Source organism: Myripristis murdjan, chromosome 11 (assembly GCF_902150065.1).
Source record: "Myripristis murdjan chromosome 11, fMyrMur1.1, whole genome shotgun sequence".
Classification (NCBI taxonomy): Eukaryota; Metazoa; Chordata; class Actinopteri; order Holocentriformes; family Holocentridae; genus Myripristis; species Myripristis murdjan.
The window spans coordinates 20316392-20337503 of record NC_043990.1 but is presented as its reverse complement, the minus strand read 5'-3'; the positions used below and the strand labels follow the sequence as shown (position 1 = coordinate 20337503).

Below are 21112 nucleotides of genomic sequence, written 5' to 3'. Positions count from 1 at the left end.
TGAATCATAATTTGCCTAATGTACCAGCAGCACAACCTTATGTACCTTGGCCTTGAGTTTCTCTGGGCTGTCCTCTACTGAGGGCTCTGTGGAGCTGAGAGAGAGAGACAGAGAGGGAGAGAGAGAGAGAGAGAGAGAGAGAGAGAGAGAGAGAGAGAGAGAGAGAGAGAGAGAGAGAGAGAGAGAGAAAGAGAGAGAGTAAATGGAGGTTAATGGTGTGAATTACCACAGAGTCATAAACAGTTTCTGGATCATTCTGTGATTCTCATAAACACCCAGTGCATGTGTGTGTGTGTGTGTGTGTGTGTGTGTGTGTGTGTGGTGACGTATGTGTGGTACCACTGGTTCCCTGTCTGCTGTGCTACACAGCTGATGCCTCTGTGTTTCTGCTGAGAGCTGCAGGAAACTGTTCCACCGGGTCCAGTTTAGAAGTCAGACCAAACCAGTTGGACTCACAACAAGACAACAACAAGACAACAACAACAACAATAACAACAACAACACTGCCACACTGATGCAATGATGAGCATTTACCTGTTTCCAGGTGAAGCTCTGGGGTCTTTGTCCTTCATTTTGCTTTTCCTGAGGGAGGAACTGAGAAGAGAGAGAAAAAAACAGACCTCACCTTTTGCAATGTTGATCACATTACCCACACCTTGTAGATCCAAATAACTTCATCATCAGCATCCATGTCATATAAAACAACAATCATAATAATAGTAATGATCAGAGGAAGAGGAAGAAGAGGAAAAATCATTATATAATACTTTTTCATAAAACCCAATTATGCAATAAATCACCCAATTATGTGATACAAAGCCTAAACCAACAATGTCATAATATTTAAACTGTTTGTGTACTTCCTTATTAAATTATGGAGATTGTACAAGTTGATATTTTTCCAGATGGATGATGTAATAATTTTGTCTGTGTTCTTTTTCAGTTCATGTTCTACTTTTTTTTTTGGCTTTTGTTTTTTTAATTTCAACAACATTGCCAAGATCTGCATCACAACATATATGTAATGTAATTAGGTAACAACTGTACTAATTAATGTTAATTAATATAGATCAACAGTTAAAATATCATTTCATTATTGACCAAGGCATTGTATTGCATCATTGGTGAAACTATTACATAACTGGGTTTCATTACTTTACATTTTCTAACACCTAAACATGATTTAACACTGATTCACTCTTCAACATACAAACTCCTGAAAATCTTCAGTCACACATGTCATATGTTTTTTAATGACCCAAATACAGCAAAGTCAAACCTCTTGCAAGGACATTGTTTAAATTTTATGACAAATAAGCAGAAACCCATCTCTGGACTTGTTAGGAAACAGAAAATGAGCATATTTGGTTTCAGAGGTCACATGATGAATAAATAAGCCACTGGAAGGCATCATTAGCACACAGCAAGGTAAAAAGGTGACGTGCTCTTACCCGGGATCCAGTGTCTGTCTGCAGGTGTTGTCCTCCAGGCTGAGAGAGGGGCTGGACACGGCAGGAGACTGAGAGCCTGCACACACAGACACACACTTACACTCTTCCTGATCTTTTTTTTTTTTTTTTTTAAATGATCGCTATGACACATACAATTTGTGCATACCTTCTTCTAGTAATATGCTGCCTGGAGAGTGCCACTTTTCAAGCCCCTTGAGGATTTTTTAGGCACTTCTCCCTCACATTTCCCTGTGCATTTTTTTTTTTTTTTTTAATCTCTTACAAATTTTCTTGTGTATATAAACAAACCAACTCAAACTAAGACTTTGGAGACTGGATTGTTATGGCAGTGAAAAAAACAAAACAAAAACAAAAAAACATGAGAGAATGTGAATATGAGAATATGAATATAGCAAAAACATTTCCAAAACTGGAAATGTTTGATTGATTGATGTGTGTTTAAAAAACAAGTTATAGTATTATGAGGGAATACAAAATAGTGGCATTGGAGTGTAAGATGAGATGAATGAAAATATGCTTACAAAATATACATTCCAAACATTTTCAGCATGACACAAGTGAGAAAATATAAAAATACTGATGTATGCACTGATAACATGTGCTAATAAAATGAAATATGGGCATATGAAGGCAAAAAGTATGTGACATTACAGCTACATACACAATATGCAAAATGTGCCTTCACATGATCATTTCTACAAAAGGAGAGACCATTTGATCCTGCATGCTGTGTCATCAGCTCAGGTCGGGTGGGGTGTACTAACCGTCCTGTTGGGCCCCGGCGGTGGCTGGTGGGTGCAGCGTTCGCCTGGGTGAGCCCTCGGTGCTGCCCGGGGCCCGGAGGACCGCCGCCGCTGCCCCGTCACAGGAGGCTGCGCTGCGCACCGAGCCGCTGCGACTGTGGGCCGGACTGCCATGTCCCTCTGAGACCTGAGGACAGACATGAAGAGTGAGAGAGAGAGAAAATGAAGGCAGGAGAGGAGGATAAAGGACAGAGTGGGAGGATTAGGAAGAGGACAAGGTGAGAGGAGGGCACAGAGAGGAGGAGAGAATGACAGGGAGAAAGGAGGAAGGTGAGAAAAGATGGAGAGAGGACACAGGAGTGTAAGAGAGAGAGACAGCGCAGACAGAGAAATGTGATGGACAGCATACAAATGAAAACACCGAGAGAGGAGAGGAGGGGGGCGAGGACGAGTGGCCACAGAGTAAACAGCGATCGGAGGAGGGAAGGATCCAGCACGATCAAGGGAAAATTGATCTGAACATCCACTGCCGGTGCCGCAGACTAAACTGAAAGCAGTCACTTGGCATATTTTCACCGACTCCCAACTTCTGACTGTGATGGATGAAACTCGCCCTCGTTTCCAACACTTTGGGGAACTTCTCTTTACACGGGAAGCGTCACGCTGCCTGGTTTCGGCACTCCTGCCAATTCTGTTTCATTTCTCGAGCCGTTTATCCAATCTGAACCCGGCCCTGCCTGCTGCGGCCTGACTAAGTGACAGCATTAGCCGGAGTGGAGCCTTTCATCCAGAAAGATACTGCAGCCGCACACTGGGACAGACAATGGCTTGTGACGGCGCCACAGACTCAATTAGTGCCGCCGAGCGACACAATTAATGCATTACGCATTGAAGGAGGAGACTGGAGGGGACAGGGGTTAAAGGCACAAGCAACTGAAGTACACACACATACACACTGTAATCGCACAGAGGGACGCATTAAATGTGACAGTAATCAAATGCAGGGAAACACACTGAGAATAATGGGGTTTACTTGATTAAGGGGGATCGCATCTGTCCATGTCTTAGCTGGCTCTTTGTCTTAACAGATGTTGGTAAAACAGAGGTTTGTTGTTGCAAATTTGAATTTGAGTTGCAGAACTTGCCCATGTGTGTATAAGCGTTAGCATGTGTGTGTGTGTGTTTTCATACGAACCTCTCCCTCTGTGGAGCTGATGCTGTCCCGGGCCAGTCCTCTGTAACCTTTCTTTTTGCTGGGTGAGTGTGGAGAGCCCTCCCTGAGGTCTGCAGTGACACACACACACACACACACACACACACACAAACATAAAACACACATATAAATGCACATGCAGAGAGAAACAATGATCCTGATTTGCCTTGACAGGATAAAAAATACCCTGCTGTGTAATAAAGTTGCTCATCAAATGCATTTTAGCATCAAGTAACAACATGCGGTCGCTTGTTTCCCTCTCTCTAACGCGTCCTTAATTTGGCTTGGGTCCAACACTGATACCCCAACTGAATAAGTCTGTTAAGAAATGATCAACTCAGTTATGATACCAAGTCTCCATTCCCCCAAAAGTAACGTTACTAATTATGCAAGTCATTATCATTTATGTAATCATTCCCCATCTCTGCAGGGAGACACTGTCAGAGAGGACAAAGACTGAATCGCTTAAATTTGAGAGGGAGGGAGAGATCATTTCAGCAGACGGTCTCTCGTCCACTTCCTCTCTCTCTCTTTCTGTCTGTCTGTCTCTCTCTCTCTTCTTTGTCCTGCTCTACCCATCTCCCTCAACCCGCTGCCTAACTCAGATCAATGCACATCAAGCCGCTCCATCCTGTCGGCACTGTGCAGCCATCAGATACGGCTGCGCTGATCCAGATGCGACTGCTGAAATAAAGCTAGTGGCATTTAAACAAAACAGCCGGAAAAAAAAAAAAAAAGAGTTGAGAGGCAAACAAAGCGAGACAGATGTGGTGAAAAACGGATTACGTGTTTGTGTTCGCTTGCTGTGGGCCCGTGTGACACCGGGGTCAGAGGTGCAGAGTGCATGTGGAGGTTAACGGAGGAGAGAGTGGATTTGTGATGGAAATAGTGTGACGTGTTAAATCTGAGGACGGATCTAGACCTTGATCTATGTGTGTGTGTGTGTGTGTGTGTACAAGCTGATGTTTGCAATACGCCACAAGAATATCCTTTCACTGTCATTCACTGACAGTGGATCAACTCTCTGGAGGCTAAAAGGTCACGGGCGCCTGGCTGACAAGTGCATCGTGGGCCATCTCAGGGAAAAACAACTTGATCCTTCCTAAGAATGAAAACTTTCCTCTGTTTTCATCCCTTGACACAATGGTGCAAGGGAAATAATGGGGAATAATCCTGTATTTATAAATGACAGTAGTGTACATTCAACTTAGATCTTTATTAAATCAATTTCATTACATGATTTATACTGTATATTTTGATTTAAAATTTCTTTTATTTGTGTGTCATGCCTTTTTTAAGTGCCCGGCCCTCATGGGTTTACAAGCCACCAAACAGCACGGATGCAGAGGAACACATTAAATTAAATTCCATTTCATTATAAAATTTACAAGTTATTATACAGCTCTCCCAAGCTTGGCAAATAAAATCTGCTACAAAAAAAAAAAGTTCCCTTCCTGAAGCACAACTCCAGTTTTTCATAATCATCCAGCCAGAAGAAATCAGCATAAATGGAGGACATTTTACATCACTTACGTCCTTGTAGACAGGATTTATGAAACGTGCCTTATTTTCATTACGAAGCTGTGTAACAAAGTTCTACTCATCGCGTGTGTGGCAGTGTATTGCTGAGTGGTTTTTACATTTTTAAACAATAAGATGGATGCTTGGTTTATTTCACCGGCCCTCTGAGATGACTAAAATGTTCCTTGTTTAAAATTTATTGAACTCAAAATTGCATGCGTTTCCATTTTGCTCAGGTCTGGCTGCAGCTACAGCTTCTTATCGATTCACTGATTGATCGACTGGTTTTGTTTCCATGCACAGCCGAGGGGGCCGGGCCACATTAGCTTCCACGGCTTACCACAGGGAATACATCGCCTTTTTGGAAGGATATTCTCTAAGTTATTTGTTATTCATTGTTTAAGGGGTAATATTATGGCATTGTGGGTCAGAGCACAAGATGTAGAGCAAACAGAACCTGGAGAACTAATCAAACTTAAGCACTTAAAGATACAAACACGTGCCATGCAACAACCTGTAGATGCTCTCAATCTGCTTTCGTATCACTCTCTGCTGTTTCGTCTGTTAAAGCAGGAATGTCAGGCCGCTTTTCCTAATAAAGACAAACTGCTTTACAAACAGACCTCTGGCTTGTGCCGCGGCCCTGGCAGGGCTGTGTTGCTGGGCGCTGAGCCTCTCGGCGCTGTTGCTGTTGTTGTTGTTGACCTGGATGCCGTTTTGCTTCATCAGCTGCATTAGCTCGGACTCCAACGCTGCAATCTGAGAGAGAGAGATCGAGAGCGAGAGAGAGAGAGGGGAGCGGTCAATGTTAATGGGCATTTACCTGCTCAAAACTGCTTTAAAACACCGAAGGGCAAAAATGATGAGATGATTTACTGTATCTCTTGCTCATTTATGTTGAAAATACAGAATTCACTTGCTGAGCATGGCTGAGTGCGAGTGAAGCCAAGCACAGCTGAAGAAACTGGTTCAATTTTGAGGATATCACTTCTTCACTTATACTGTGAACTACAGATTAAACTCCTTTTTTTTCCCCCCACCGCTGCCACACTTCAGCATTCACTCTTCACACTGCAATGCAGTGTTCAGCGTGCAGAGCAATAGCAGGAGACAGCAAGGTGGACTGTCCAAAGACTTGAGCAGAAAACCACGCAGACTGTCATGTTACAAGACTAGAAAAGTAGAAAATCAATGCGGGGTGTGACAACAGCCCCTGCCACGCTCCCCTGAACACAAAGTACATCTGCTGTCCACTCCACTATAGTGAGGGGAAAAACTCGGGGTCATTTTATACATGGGCACACAAAGCACAGATACTCCATAAGCCCCCCCAGAGGGAAAACAATAGTTCAGTGATGGCCTACTACCATGAGGCTTTGCTGATCACACACACACAGACAAATCCCTGTACCTACAGCTGCTACATGTACAACACCACTGTCCAAAAACATACAAAGAGCTCTCAGCAGCGAGGTGTAGGACGAAAGAGAGACAGAGACGGAAGCAGATGGTCCTCCAGTACTTTTATTTCTGGAGTTGGCGTCCCTACAGCTCATATAGATCATCTCTCACTGCAAGTCACACTTACAGCTTGTGCTCTAAAAGAGACATTTTCAGGAACTGCACAACCTAACATTCCCAAAGTTGATCCTTCTGTCATCAGAGGATCCACGGCTGCAGCTTTTAACAACATTAGATCTTTATTTTTATTTTTCAGTGAATGATTCAACTCAAAGCATCAAAGCTATTCATTCTGTTCATTTCTTTTAGAAGATCGATACAGTTGAACCGACGGAATTGATAATCGATCCGTCAATGCGGTGAATGAACTGTTACACCCCTATTTGTTCTGACTTCTGTGAGCTCTGCTTTGTTTGGTTTGCAGTTTGCCGACACAGATGGAGCGAGTGAGAGACGGCGAGGTGTGCAGAGGAGGGAGGAGAAGAGAGAGGAGAGATGACAGGGTGAGCGAGGGAAGAGGGAGCTGGCGGCGTACCCTGACTTGCAGTCCCTGGATCTCAGCCAGGTGAGCTTTCTCAGCCTCCTCCAGCCTCCGCCTCTCCGCATCCTCCTTCTGGATAAACTCCACCTCTCTGGAGAGACAGGAGGGGGAGACGTTAATGTGTGGAGTGTGTGCGTGCGTTAAGAGACTAAAAGAAAAACAGAGACGTGTGTGTGTGTGTGTGTGTCGTTGTGTGCAACAGCGCATGCCTCTTGCTCAGTCGGGCAAAAGGGGAGCCATGTCTGTTTGAGACAGTGACTCACTTCACTCTGACCCCACTGCTGCTCATGGTGGACACACACACACACTCACACACAAATTAAAAAACAAATATGCCCAAAGTATATTTATCACACACACACACACAGATGCAAACTCAGGCACACCCTTAATTCAAATTCAGCAAAGATATTTATCATATGCACATCTTTATTTTTCAAAAACATTGATGCTAAAAACACATATATCTCTCTCATACACACACACACACACACACACACACACGCACACACACACACAGAGACATAGCTCTTGCAAGAATAATAAACAGCCAATTCCCTGCGTTGCTCTTGGTCTGCGAGCTGGCTGTCTCTCTCTCTCCTCTGCAGCTCAGTCCTCTGCTACACATCAGCATGGAGAGTTTGTTTCCACAGTTAGCCTGCATTGGCCTGCAGGGCCGGAGCCAATTAGAGGTAGTCAAACTGGAGGGGAGCAGGAGAGGCTGTGATGGGACTGACCAAAGAGATCAGCGCACTGAAGAGGAGGAGAGGAGCGCTCGTGAGAATGAAAACACAGCTCTTGCTGCTGAAGTGGGACACACTCGCGCTAATAAAGAGTCGCTCCAGCTCGCAGATGGAAAAAACGCTGGGGATATTCTCATTCTGTGCTCTGGTTAGTGAGGCTAGCGAGAGAGGATTTCAGCTGAAATTGTTTACCAAAGTCTAAGTTCAGCGCCCGGATTGCAGAAGTGACCCCGTTGTAAGAAATGGCTCAAGTGTTGTAGACATGATGGCCATGTACATAACATTTTGTTTCAGGTTGTTAAGTGCTGATTTCAGCAAGTCAAGGCGATAAAGTGAGATGAAGGTGCTGACTGCAGTGCACTAAACAGATCCACATCAACCAGAGCAGCACAAGCTTCAGCCTGGTGTCCTGAATCCAGTTTTTCTGTAAGGCATCAATCTGTTTTACCATTTTTTTTTTTTTTACTCAGAAATAGGTGAAAGTACAGCCTGCTGGAGTTTACTATTCTGGGACTAATTTGCCTTGAATTACTTGTATTAGATGTGCTTAGCAGCACTGCTGTAGGCCAGAGGCTCTCAAAGTGGGGTCTGGGAACGCCCAGTGGTCCTTGAGGAGATTCAGTGATGCCCCCCAACAAAATCACGCATAGCCTCATTTCATTAGAACTTAATTTACTAGAAATCACCAGCATGTATTATATAAAGTTGGTTATAGTAATCTCTGGTTTCACTCTCACCTCTGTTATCTCCCTGCATACAGTGTAGCCTGCCATGCAATTTAATGCTAAATCAACAACGACAAAAATGCTCCACTGTGAGGGAGAAAATATTATCAGATGAGATGTGACAAGAAAAAGTTGGAGACATGTTGCTGTAGGCTCTAGGCCAAAGTCGGAATATTTTTCTGTCTCACACACTAACCATAATCCAGGCTCCCTAACTTGACCCAGAGCTGACTCACTTCTGCTGGAAGTCCTTGATGAGTTTCTTGGCTTTGTTGTACTTCTTCTCCAGGGCCTGGTACTGGGCCTGGGCCTCCTTCAGGTGCTCGTTGACAGTGTGGCAGAGGGTCTGCGCCTCGATCCAGTAGCTCTCCAGCTTCAGCATCCTCTCTTTGTTCTCCTCGATGCTGGCCTTCAGCTGGCTCTTCTCCTTCTCCCAGCGCTGCTTCTCCCTCTCCACCGACGCAAGCTGCGAGGAGGGAGACAACAGAAAAATGTACAGCAGGGCTTTGCACAGGAGAGCGTGACATTTTAGGCCTTTTGCTGAGGCTCTTCTTTAAAATAGCTTCAACTGGGTAGGCTAGGTGGTTCATCAGCACCTGGATGAAGCACATCAATAAGACACAGAGCTGTTTTTGGGGGGCAAACCTGTGACTTTCTAGTTGTGGGAGCCTCTCTCTGCAGGGTCAACATGTACAACCTACCTAAAAAAACAACACATTTCACATTTTTATTCTTAAAATTATAATTAAACTATTCTCCTCCCTATCCTTAATGTATGCAAAGTTTAATTCCAAATTGAAATTTCAATTTAATTTTGGTTTTATGTGTTTATTGTGATTGTTGTACTGTGTGCGATGACTGATGTACAAACCAAAACCAAAAATAAACCATTCATTCATTCATTCATAATATATATTACAACAAAATAAAAATAAAGCTCACTGATGAATACAACTGCAGTTAAAGGCTATCCTGAGCCAATTACTTACAAATTAGTATCATTTTAAAGGATACTGTTTTCTGGGTGTGTGTTTTTACATTTATTTTATGTATGTATGTGTGTATGTATGTATATATTTTTTTTATACTGAGCAATTTATATCAATATTTTATTTCCAAAAATGGATACAGCATTTTGGAATAAAACCTTTCATATTTTACCACTCGACATGGCTGGCCCCTCACATCAAAGCAGAGATATTTCTCCTGTCTGTCAGAGCGACCACATGACAGTGTTTCATAAAAAATGAAACACAGTCAGATCAAATCAAATTAAATCAAATCCTCACTAACAATGAGAAACCAAAGGGGAAAAAAAAAAAACATCCGTCTTAAGTGCTGTATAATAACCTCCACAAAAAAGCGGAACTAGCTATTCAAAATAAAACCTTTCACTGAGATCTATCTAGTTTTCAGCATTGTTTTTGGGTGCAACAGAGTGTAAGAGCACAGATTGCATTACTTTGTTTTCCCCATAAATAAGAGTCTCTCCTCTCCTAAAAAGCTTCTTCAGCACCACTTTTCTAATAAATTTGAGTAGATCCACTCACGGCACATTAATTTGGGAATTAATCAAATTAGGCCATTACATTTGACTGAGCGTATAAATTATACACTGTAGATGGTGCAGATGCTCGCATAGACACACGCACACACGCACACACACACACACACTTACACACACACACACAAGGCTTTCAGGGTGCAGAAAAAGGAATGAAACAGAAACCCCCACTTTCTTGCTTGCTTAAGAGACACTTGTGACATTGAGAGCTGAGGGCGAGGAAATTTCGCGCCCCAGTGAAAGGCAAACTGCTGAAATATACATGCAATAGCAGACAGTTTACACAGGGTACACCTGAAATGGCAACTGTTGCAGTGTGTTACGCAATGCAAAAAAAATTTATCTATATCTGTGACTTGTAGAAACTGAAAGCTATTTCACTGCACAAACAGAATCCCCACAAGTCATGGTCTTCCCAAAATCTATTCTTAAAACTTCCCTTATAAGCACCAACTGCTGCTCCCAAACTTTCCCCATCCCTATTCCATTTGCCAGTCACACATCTGTTTACAAATTGCTTGATCTGCGACAGACCTGCCTCGTTTGAACCCACTTTAAATCCCTTACCTTGTTTTTGAGCTTCTGGATCTCGGCCTCGGTCACCGTGTGTTTGATCTGGAGCTGTTGGGAAGAGAGGCGGAGAGGAGAGGAAGCGGGATAGAGAGAAGGGAGGGCGGTCAGATGATCAAATGCATGGCTGCGCAGGCTCTCCGCTGTCGATACAGTGTGACGGACAGAGGCAGCCGACCCTGTCCTCCCCTGACAGCATCGCTGCTCCGGCACTGACACACACTCTCACAGGAGAGGCAGGGAGGCAGGGAAAGGCAAGAGACAGCAACGGAGAGACAGACACGGCCATGTGGTGGAAATGAGAAAGGCGGGCCACAGGTCAGCAACCACTGACTTAAACTAAAATTATATCTTCAGAAAACTATTATTTCGTGCCCTTTTTTCTTAAAAAAAAAAAAAATCACAAACTTGGCTTTCCTCAGTTTAACACTGCTTAACACGATGCATGCCATGAATTTACAAATTTATGTCAGCGTAAAAAAAAAGATGGAGAGGGAGGTGGACAGAAGTAGAGGTAGATGCAGTGAAACCGAGAGATGGAGAGAGAGCAAAAGCAAAAATAAATGAGAAAGAAAGGGAAGGATGGAAATGTGGGAAGGAAGTGGTGGCGGCTTGGGGAGAGTTTCTCTTGAGCAACGTGTCCTCGGTCAGAGGGTGAGAGAGTGTAACAAGTAGCCAGCCAGGTCACAGGCTTTTAACCGACGTTGCATGATGATCCCTCAGATTTTGGTAAAAACGAAAGATTAAAGAAATGCAAAGTCCTGAGGCTGACGGAGCGGATGCCACACGGGCCTTTCCAGGCAGCTCTTTGCATTTTCATCCCCTCTGATATGATGAGAGTAAGCTTTGTGCAGCTCTCACAAACAATCGTCACTTTGATGTGCGGTGGATTCTCGTGTCTTCCCGAAGTAAGCCAAAAGATTTGAAAGAGAGGGAACATTAAGTAGAAAATCTGTGTGTGTGAGTGTGTGTGTGTGTGTGTGTTGGAAAGTGTGCATAAAGACATTCGAGTGCCTGTGTTGACTAAAGCAGTAATGGTTACTGCGTTCACTCAGTAGAAAATATAGTTCAAAACACCATTAAAAAGGAAAAGGAGTCAGCACTCAGCCAATTAGGGCATAAGCCACATAAAAGGACATTAAGAGGCTGAAACAGTTAAACAGAGACTGGTGCAAAAAAGTGCTCAACAAGTGCAAGAAGCTCTTACTAATGACAGCCTGCGGGGATGAAGTGTACACTTTAACCATTATCTTCCCCTTTCATTATTTTCGCACTTGGTAAGCCCTTTGCGCCCGGTCTCTCTTTGTACATCGGCCCTTATTTTAAATGTCCTCTTCTGAGTTTTGATGCCCTAACTGGCTGGGCTTTCTTTCTTCTTCTTTCTTCTTTTAATGGTGTGTGCTGGAAAAGTAAAAAAAAAAAGAATAACAGAGCGAGAGAGAGAGAGAGAGAGAAACAGAAAAAAGAAAAGTAAAAATAAGCAATACACTGAGGGAGAGAAAGAGCGTGATACTGAGAAGAGAAAACTGGAGAGCGCGAAAGAAGTGCACGGGGCTGGAGACCGGGGATTACATTATTGTTTCACTCAATATCCCCAGCAGCGCCTGCAGTGCCGCTGAAGCCATTTGTTAAATGTGTTATACAGCTATTGTGGCAGTCCGGGGACAGGCTGAAACGTTTCGGTGCCAAAAGCAGGAACGCTGGAACGCTCGATCAATATCACCAGCTGCTCAGCTGCCTAAACAGCACGAACATATTAAGAGTCAGTGAATACAACCTGATGTTTCATACCTGCCGCTTTTAGGTGAGATCAACGCTGGAGGTGACCGTGGCCATCAAAGGTTACTCGAGGGTTATTGTTTTTTTTTTTTTTTTTTTTTTTTTTTGGGGGGTGTAATGAGCTGCTAAAGCCTGGGTGCAAATCGGATCGAAGCGCAGGTTTAAACTGTTGTCTCTTTCTCCGCTTTGGTGGATTTGAACTAACCATGGGTAATTGGGGATGTAATGAGCATACTGTAGATCTTGTATCGGTTTAGTATTCATGCCTCTAATCATCCAGATTAGGAATTAGGGAGGTTAAGCGGATCTTAGATTCTGACAAAAGAGTGAAACTGCCAAGTACAGCAGGGGTGTTAGATTCCACTCTGGAGGTATCTTTCACTATTTCATTGAATAGGATTCCCTTTTGTTGCATGATAAAGTTACATTCTACCGTCTGTGTTTTTGTTTTGCGATTATTTTGAAGTAAACGGCCTGGCCTTGCACTGCTCCTAGACAAACTGTGTTTCGTCCGCTGGGATATTCAGGTATAGAGACTGAAACATGTGTTACCTCTCTGAACTTCTGGTAGAGTTTGGTGGCGTCCAACTCCGAGGGAGACAAGATGTCCTCCGTCTCCGGCAAGTCAAACACCTCGATGCTCTTCTCCCCGGCCGGCACCGTCTGCCCTGCCTCCTCCTCGTCGGTGGCGTACTCCCCTGTCTGCTTTGAGAGGGAACGCAGCGGTCAGCGACGTGGCCTTGAAACTCCGTGGAAATATTTTCAAATCACAGATGCGGTGCACAATGCAGACCTACATCAACCACACAATCCCCTTTTAAATCCTGGGAGGAGAATGGAGAGAACTGGTGAGCACCCCAAAGCATTCACTAGAGTGAGTGTGTGTGTGTGTGTGTGTGTGTGTGTGTGTGTGTGTGTGCAGTAACCTATGTGTGTATAGTGGTGTGTGTTTGGGTTTGTTTGCCTGTACAACATTCACACTCCACACAGGCTGCTGCTGTAATTACCCAGTGTGCTGTTGTACAGTGACTGCCAGGCTATCTATTATCCAGTAAGGCTATTAGCATTCACCCCTCATTAGGGGGTCAGCAGGCTGCAAAACACACACACACACACACACACACAACAGCTCTGGACAGAGAAAAGACATCCAGCTGTTCGGCTGCAGTGTCCATTTCTCACATGTCTGTCTCCATCTTTCTCTCTCTTTTCATTTTTCTATCTGCTGATATGAGTGCATCATGTTGCTCGACCTGCTGCACACAGAAAATCCTATCCATTTTCCTCACGCTATCCACTTTTCACTGTCTATTTTGCACAAGTAACACTATTTTAATGCTACAGCTTATATAACAATTCATTCACAGAGTCAGTTACTCAAAATGTTGTCAAAAGTTCATCACTTTGACAGCCTGATGAGCTGTAATTGTTACGGCTATAAAAATAAGGGACAAGATAACTTACACTGGCCACATGTGGACTTCTCACCATTGATTCTTGAGCATTTCCTAATCTTGCTAAATGCAATTATTATACAGGTTATCATACAGGTCAAAAACACAGAGCACCCAGTCAAATATGATCTAAATTAAGGTACATAAAAGAGCCAATCAATAAAATTTTAATGTTGAAATTATATAGGGCTCTTTAGCCCATTTATTTTGAAAAATCCAAATCACCAGAAACAAGGAAGGATTTGAGTGGAATTACATTTTTGTGGCTTGACATCCATGTTGAATCGACTCCTCTTTGTATAGGATAGAGCAACAAATGTTTTTTGGGCTGTCTTTCATTTCTCTCATTCACAAAATATAATGATTGTTGGCATCGGGCACTGGCACTGGATCTAGGTGGATTTCAGGAGTATTCACTGGATGGCTGACGCCCAACAGCGACGCCTGAGAGCTTCAGGGTAGCAGAGGCAGGAAAAAAATCTCCCTTCTCTCTCTCTCTCTCTCTCTCTCTCTCTCTCTCTGTCAATCCATCTGTGTTTATCAGTTCCCTACAGTAGGTAACCATGCGTATCTTTATCCATGAATCAGTCTCATCATCTCCATATAATTAAGCCTCAATCAAGTACACATTGTGTGTGTGTGTGTGTGTGTGTGTGTGTGTGCGTGTGTGTGTGTGTATGTGACTGTTAAATAATTGTTTATTCACAGAAGATGAATGGAGTGGAACAGTTCTCCTCTGTGGGAAATGAATGGATTCATAAGTGTAGTTGTGCCTGCATTTCTCTCTCTCTCTCTCGCTCTCTCTCTTTCTCTCTCTCCTCTATACATCACTTGCTGTCTGTACAATCTACCGTTCTCTATTTTCTTGTCTGCCTCCACGTGTCTCACACACTCACTCAGTCTCAATTCCCTCTCATCCTCCTGCTCTCTATATCTTCTCCTCATCTCTCTTTCTCCACTTCCCTCCATCCATCCATCCCCTCACAGCACTATATTCAGGCCTGATCTGTCTGTCTGCAGGGCCCCATCTCCATAATGGGCTTTCCTGTTGCCATGGCACCAAAATCCTACATCAAAATCCTACATTAAGGTTCCATTTGCTGAAGGTGGAGTTAAGCACTGTAAGCATGGGAGGCGCAATGAAACGGCAATTTGCATGTGATAAATGCGTCACCTGCGGCCGCATGCATGATGATGAGGAGAGGAACAGATGATTTAGGGGGAAATGTTCCCAGCGTTGTTTGGCTGCTGCTCAGAGTGTGATGAGCGGCGCTGAGAATATCTAGTATGAATGTGATATATATACGTGACAGCGCTGTGATAGGGCTTTGACTGCCGCAGACGGAGGATATCTGAGTCCCCGTGAGTGGCAGGGACTGTGTGCGAGTGTGTGTGTGTGTGTGTGTGTGTGTGTAATTCTGCCAGTGGAGTCAGATAATTTCACTCGCAAACCAGATTGTTTCAAATCATGAAGTGTCCCAATTACTGGAGTCATCTGTCGTATTATTCCACTTTCCCAGGATTTTCATGCCTCAACAAAATCCCTGAAACAAGCGACAGTGCACTGGAAACGAGGAATTATCACACTCATCCCACTGGCAGATTTTTTCCTCCATGTTTAAATTTATTTGTTTATTTTTAACTAATTAATTTCTTAAGTTTTTGCATTTTCAAATCCCATTCTTCTTTGTGGGAAACGGTGTATCTTCAATGGTGATTTCATGCTGAGCCAGTAGGCGGAAACAAGCATTTTAACCGATAAAAACATCAGATTTTTTAAAGCCGTCAACTCAAACCTTTGAGAGGCGCCTCTCTGCATTAAGCCCCGCCCCCACAACCTGTTTCAGCAGGAAATACATCAAAATAAAGATGCCAGAGTCTCAAGATGCTGTTTCATTGTGACTTTAACACTTAAAAAAGGACCGAATGACACTACAAATATGGTTGCATTTGTCTGCTCGCAGATGGCCAAGCGTGCATGCGTTTTTGATTATGCATTCATGTAAGCAAGTGTGTGTGTGTGTGTGTGTGTGTGTGTGTGCCTGTCTACTGCTGACTTAAGCAGCATCCCTCCCTCTTGGGACGTGAGCCCCAGCACCGGAAGCAGAGCTGTCTGCCACATCCAGCCAGGCAGCACTCATGGTGAGAAATACCCCCCTTAGTGAGAACTTGTTCTAATATTTATAGAGATATTAATATTGATGAGCCCTTTTTTATTGCCCCATAGATCATTTCAGCGGCTCCGTAATTGTTTACCCTATCAGCAGTTACGTAGGGAGTTATGGTTGCCTCGGTGTCCTATAGCGGCAGATTTCAAACGTGTTTTTACAGCGTTTGGTAAACCATTTATGGATTAGTCATTTTAACACAATCACCATCCTCATTTCCACAAGTCCCATGAGGATCTGTGTTATTCCTTCATTTAAATGACCACAAGATCTCCAAACATTACAAACTGTTTCAAGTTTTTTTTTTTTTATTTTCACTTATTATTTAACTGTTAATATTGCACATATGAACGACACATGATATTTACTTGTTGATGCATACATGCCAATAAATTCTTCACCTTCGAGTGGTGTAATTGTGTTATCGTACATTATAGACGGTTATGGACTGTATGTCAGAGACTATTGAGTGTTTATTGTATGTTGAGGTTTATGCTGACTCCTGCCTATGGGTATAAAATGAATTTTCCCTGGGGGGCAGTATCATCATCATCATCATCAGCATCATCATCATCATCATCATCATCATCATCATGATACAAGGGGCTTGAATTTTTGATTTAACAGAAGTTAGCGACTCATTTTAAAAACAATTTTTCTTAACAGCATTACATTATTTATTCTTCAAAAGCATTATTGGCAAAAAAGATGTTAATTGTATTGTAATTGTATTGTATTTTAGGTCAATTAACAGTACTGATCACCACATTAGATCTTTTTTTTTTTTTTTTTTAAAGAATTATGAATGAACAGATTCAAAGCATTTCACACCCATTCAGGCCAGAGCCAGAGCGATCCATTCCCCTATTTTCTTTTGGCTAATCGATGCAGCCGAATCAGCAGAATTCAGATCTGACACATCGGTGCAATGAATGACTGATTACACCTCTACATCGTACAGACAAAGGAAAGGAAGGAGAGCGAGGAAGGGTGATTCCGTGTGCGTATAAAAGTGCGGTGAGCTTTTCCTAACAGCTGAGTTCCTGCCTTGACTGTCTGTAAGACCGGTAATAAAAGCTGACAGCATTTCGTGTGCATGGGGCTACGATTACAGCAGCGATGTGATCGGCTCCCGTGGCCTGGAAAATGTCTGTTTGTACATGAGGACCTTCAACGCACCATCCACCAGGAAAGGAGGGACCTCTATCCTACAAAGCTAATGAGGACAGCGCAGGATGAGGGAAGGAGACGGTGGAGTGTGTGAGCATGTGCCTGTGTGTGCACACGTGTAAACCGCACATGAGTGAGTTCCTTCGTGTGTGTGTGTGTGTGTACAATACATGCATGTGTGTGCAGCAGTGAGTCTCTGTACCTGAAGGCACACACACAAACAGCATGCGATAGAGGGCCCTGAGCTTGGTCACTGGTGGATTAGCCAGCGGCATCAGAGAGGGAAAGACAATGCTTTCTAAGAGCAAAGCACGCATGGCATCTCTTGGAGTGTGTGTCAGTGTGTGTGTGTGTGTGTGTGTGTGCCATTATCAAAGCCTACTGTCAGTTATACGGAGTTAATGAGGCGTCTTCCGGTAAAGTTTCCAGTCAGCTGTCATGAGACGGGGACTCTGTTACATTAACTGACAACATGGAACCTAATATCTCGTTTGTAGTGTCATGTTAGTGAAATGGGAATACTGATAACAGATGAACTGCAGATTATCACACATACACCGAGCCTTATTAGTGAGAGAGGAAAGAAATTGTATGTCTTGCCTGGTGGGTGGCGTTTTACTCTATTTGCCCATTACCAATCAATATTTTAAAGCCTGTGCAAGTGTCCGTGAGGTACCCTGTGTGTGTGTCCAACCCTGGGCTCAACATTCTGACCCTGCAGCGCCCTCTGCAGTGGCCAGGATTGTGCATGTGGTCGTTACCTCGTCATCGTCGGCGTCGTACTGGGCGTACTGCTGCTCCAGAAGCTCCCTCTGCCTCCTCTCTTGCTCCAGTGTCTGCTGGATGAGCGTGGCCACCTCGCTCTGCTGGCCCGGACGCTCTCGGCCAATCACAAACCTGCAACGACGTGCAACTGGCCAATCAGTAACAGAAGCTGCACATTCAGGAAAAAAAATTCAACTGTGCATTTCAACATCAATACATTTTGAGGCATTCGCGTAACTGCCATAAACAAACCACCAGTCTCTACGAGGCATTTTATAAATCTGCAGTGTTATTCTGCGAGACAGAAGAAGAACGCTGCAGTCTTTCAAGTGTAAATGGACGGGGAGTGACAGGCTTTATGGGAACTGTAATGATAATGTTGAAAAAAACACGAGAGAACTAACATTACCGCGAGATGAAAGCTACCATCACTGTATCATCTCTGCCATGGTCTCACTGGTTTATGGTGATTATACGAAGCCAACACCATTAATCTGACAGGACATGCTGATGTACCCTGGAGCCAGCCCTCGTGAACTGCCACGCCCAAATTTTTTAATTAGGTCTGGAACTACTTTCATTCCAGGGGGTAGATTTGATGGGAATCTGTGTGGGATGCATGACTGGCTGGTCAACTGTTTGTCGACAAATTCACCTGTTCTCAAGAGACGTTACAGCATCGATAGAGTTAAAAGACGAACAATTAGCTAGTTTAAAAGCGGTGGCAATGCCTGATGACGCAGTCAGTTTATTTGTTTATTTGTTTATTATTAAGGATCCCCATTAGTTGGTACCGTAGTATCCAACTAGTCTTCCTGGGGTCCACAAAAAACAACAACAAAAAATACAAAACAATACATCATGCATTTACAAATACAATTCTAATATACCTGATGTTAAAACAGTTAAACATTTAATAATTTTTTAAAAATCTAAAAATTAATTTTCTCTGAACATAAAACAAAACCAATTTGACATACAGCTAAGTCAACTTTATAATCTAAAGTAAGATTGAAGTTTCTTTTTAAATACCTGTTTACTTTCAGTACAACAGAGATAGTGAGGCAGACTGTTCCACAGAGTTATTGCTCTATAGATAAAAGATCGACATAAGGCATTTGTTTTTGGGTGGGGCACCTCCAGCTGACCTTTGCTGGACCCTCTAGTGCCATGGTCGTGCACTGTACTTCGAAAAACAATTTGTTTGAATAAAAATCATGCACGTGATTAATATTTGATCGGGTAGAGCAACCCGATTTTGGGCAATCTGCAGCTTTCTGAGCTCACCTTTAGCGGCAGATGCCCAGACCACAGAGCAACACTCAAGGTGACATGATACTAAACTCTGCACAGCACAACAAGTTAACCTGCTATGACTGATTTAACGCTGACCAGTGGTCTTGGTCCACAGGTGGGGGGACACACGGACCCCTGTGATCCCATTAATCCTGCTGCTAATACTGATACACAACGATCCAATGCTTAAAATATCACATATAGCAGCTTTAACTAGATGCATGGTGGCCTATCATCATCATTTTTATTATACCTGATAGTCATGCCCCTTTGAGATATTTATTGATATCTTTAGACTATAAGGTATTGAGCTTGTATTCCAAATTCTTGCAGCGGTGCCAATTTGCATAGCAACCTGACCTCAGCAGTGTGTGTGTGTGTGTGTGAGTGTGTGAGACTGGTGGAAGCCCACAGCCATGTATGCACTGATCTGATTGAGTATTGGGGCACAGTAATGTGACAGGACAGTCAACCAGGCCAGGCAGCCCGCCATGAGCCTGGAACTAAATGGAGAGCCCATAGGCAAATTCCCAGCAGGCCGTGCCTCTGAGCTACAGCCCCGACAAGGCTTAGTAGTGAAGCTACACACGGGATGTACCTACACATGCTGTACCACACTGAGTAGGATGAAAGCTGACTGAAGCAGGGAAGGAAAAAAGAGAAGAGAGGTGAAAGAGAACAGAGACGGTTATGTATGATAGAAAAAAAAAAAAACAAGACTGCATCCCAGAGGACTGAAAAACACGGCTGGAAGTGCCTCTTTTTTTAACTTTTCTCCAACATTTTTCCAAACTAAACTGCAAATCATGACCCTGCTATTCCAAAAGAAAGAAAGAAAAAACAAAACATCACCTTCTACATCGTTTCTGCTCACACACACACACACACACAAAAGAACAAAGCAAGAACAATCGCTTCCTTGAACTGTGATTCATCCCAAAAATTCAATCTGCACCCCTGCCAAGCTGTGCGGTTGTGTGTCTGCGTGAGAGGGGGAACGAGAGAGCCGTCATCCTCGATTCAAGAGCTGCGTGATCACAGCGACAAGGAAAACACGACAATATGATGCGCTCCCCTTTTCCACGCCTCGGCCTACAGAAAACGATAGCAAAGGATAACAATCATGCCCTATTAAACCCAATTCTCAAGCCTTATAACTTTACAGCAAATAATGGCCCCGCTATTCAGAGGAAAATTCATAACATCATCTCCAATTTGCTCTCCTCATAACCCCGACAAAACAAGCCGTGAAAGATAAGAATTTCTCTGACCTATTCCAGGAAATTTATCTCCAACCCAGCAGGAGGCTCTCTGTGTGTGTGTAAGTGTGTGTGTGTGTTTGAGTGAGAGAGAACCAGACAGATAGATAGAGAGAAAGGGAAAGGGGAGAGGGGGGGCCTTTGAGAGTGGGCCTAATCAAGTAAATTCAGATCCCGAGAGCTCTTTCAGATATTTCTGAAAGCAATGTAGAAAATGTCTTACGCTTCAGCAGAGAGGCATCTTTGATCTACATGTGAAGGAACAAGAGAGAGAGAGGGAGGGAGAGAGAGAGGGAGAGAGAGAGAGAGAGAGAGAGGGGAAGAGACCTGGCGAGGCTGACTACTGTACTGCGACTAGCCATCGGACAGCAGGGAGGTCTGAGGAGCAGCTGACCTGGAAACAGCCTCTCTCCTCACGCATGGGGAGCCTGTCTTGTTCCCTCCCTGCCTCCCGCTGCTCTGGGGCCGCCACACGCGGCGCTGCTTCATTTCCGACCCAGGGGAAACCTTTTCCCGCAATTAATAAACAAATGGCTGGGGCAACTTTGAGGAACTTTAAGGCACGAAAAACTCCAGGGCAGAAAGCAGGCATGAGGAGAGTGAAGCTGGTGCAGGACACACGTCTTCTCCATTAGGTGGCTGTGACTTGACAGTTTATTGAGGATGTC

General features: G+C 43.7%; 1 protein-coding gene across 6 annotated transcripts in view; it reads right to left on the bottom strand.

The window, feature by feature from the left end:
* The window catches only part of ppp1r9a (protein phosphatase 1, regulatory subunit 9A), a 51671-nt gene that overhangs the window by 6633 nt on the left and 23926 nt on the right, over window positions 1-21112 (bottom strand). For 2 of the 6 annotated variants that reach the window (XM_030063014.1, XM_030063017.1), the window contains exons 6-16: window positions 17886-18021; window positions 12885-13037; window positions 10551-10604; window positions 8656-8885; window positions 6946-7042; window positions 5573-5708; window positions 3411-3499; window positions 2237-2402; window positions 1452-1527; window positions 535-594; window positions 37-94 (exon numbers count right to left, since the gene is read on the bottom strand). In XM_030063014.1, the coding sequence (XP_029918874.1) occupies window positions 37-94; window positions 535-594; window positions 1452-1527; window positions 2237-2402; window positions 3411-3499; window positions 5573-5708; window positions 6946-7042; window positions 8656-8885; window positions 10551-10604; window positions 12885-13037; window positions 17886-18021 (1255 nt within the window). The remainder of the gene's footprint in view (window positions 1-36; window positions 95-534; window positions 595-1451; window positions 1528-2236; window positions 2403-3410; window positions 3500-5572; window positions 5709-6945; window positions 7043-8655; window positions 8886-10550; window positions 10605-12884; window positions 13038-17885; window positions 18022-21112) is intronic. The other 4 variants (XM_030063015.1, XM_030063019.1, XM_030063016.1 and 1 more) reach the window with 3 other exon arrangements.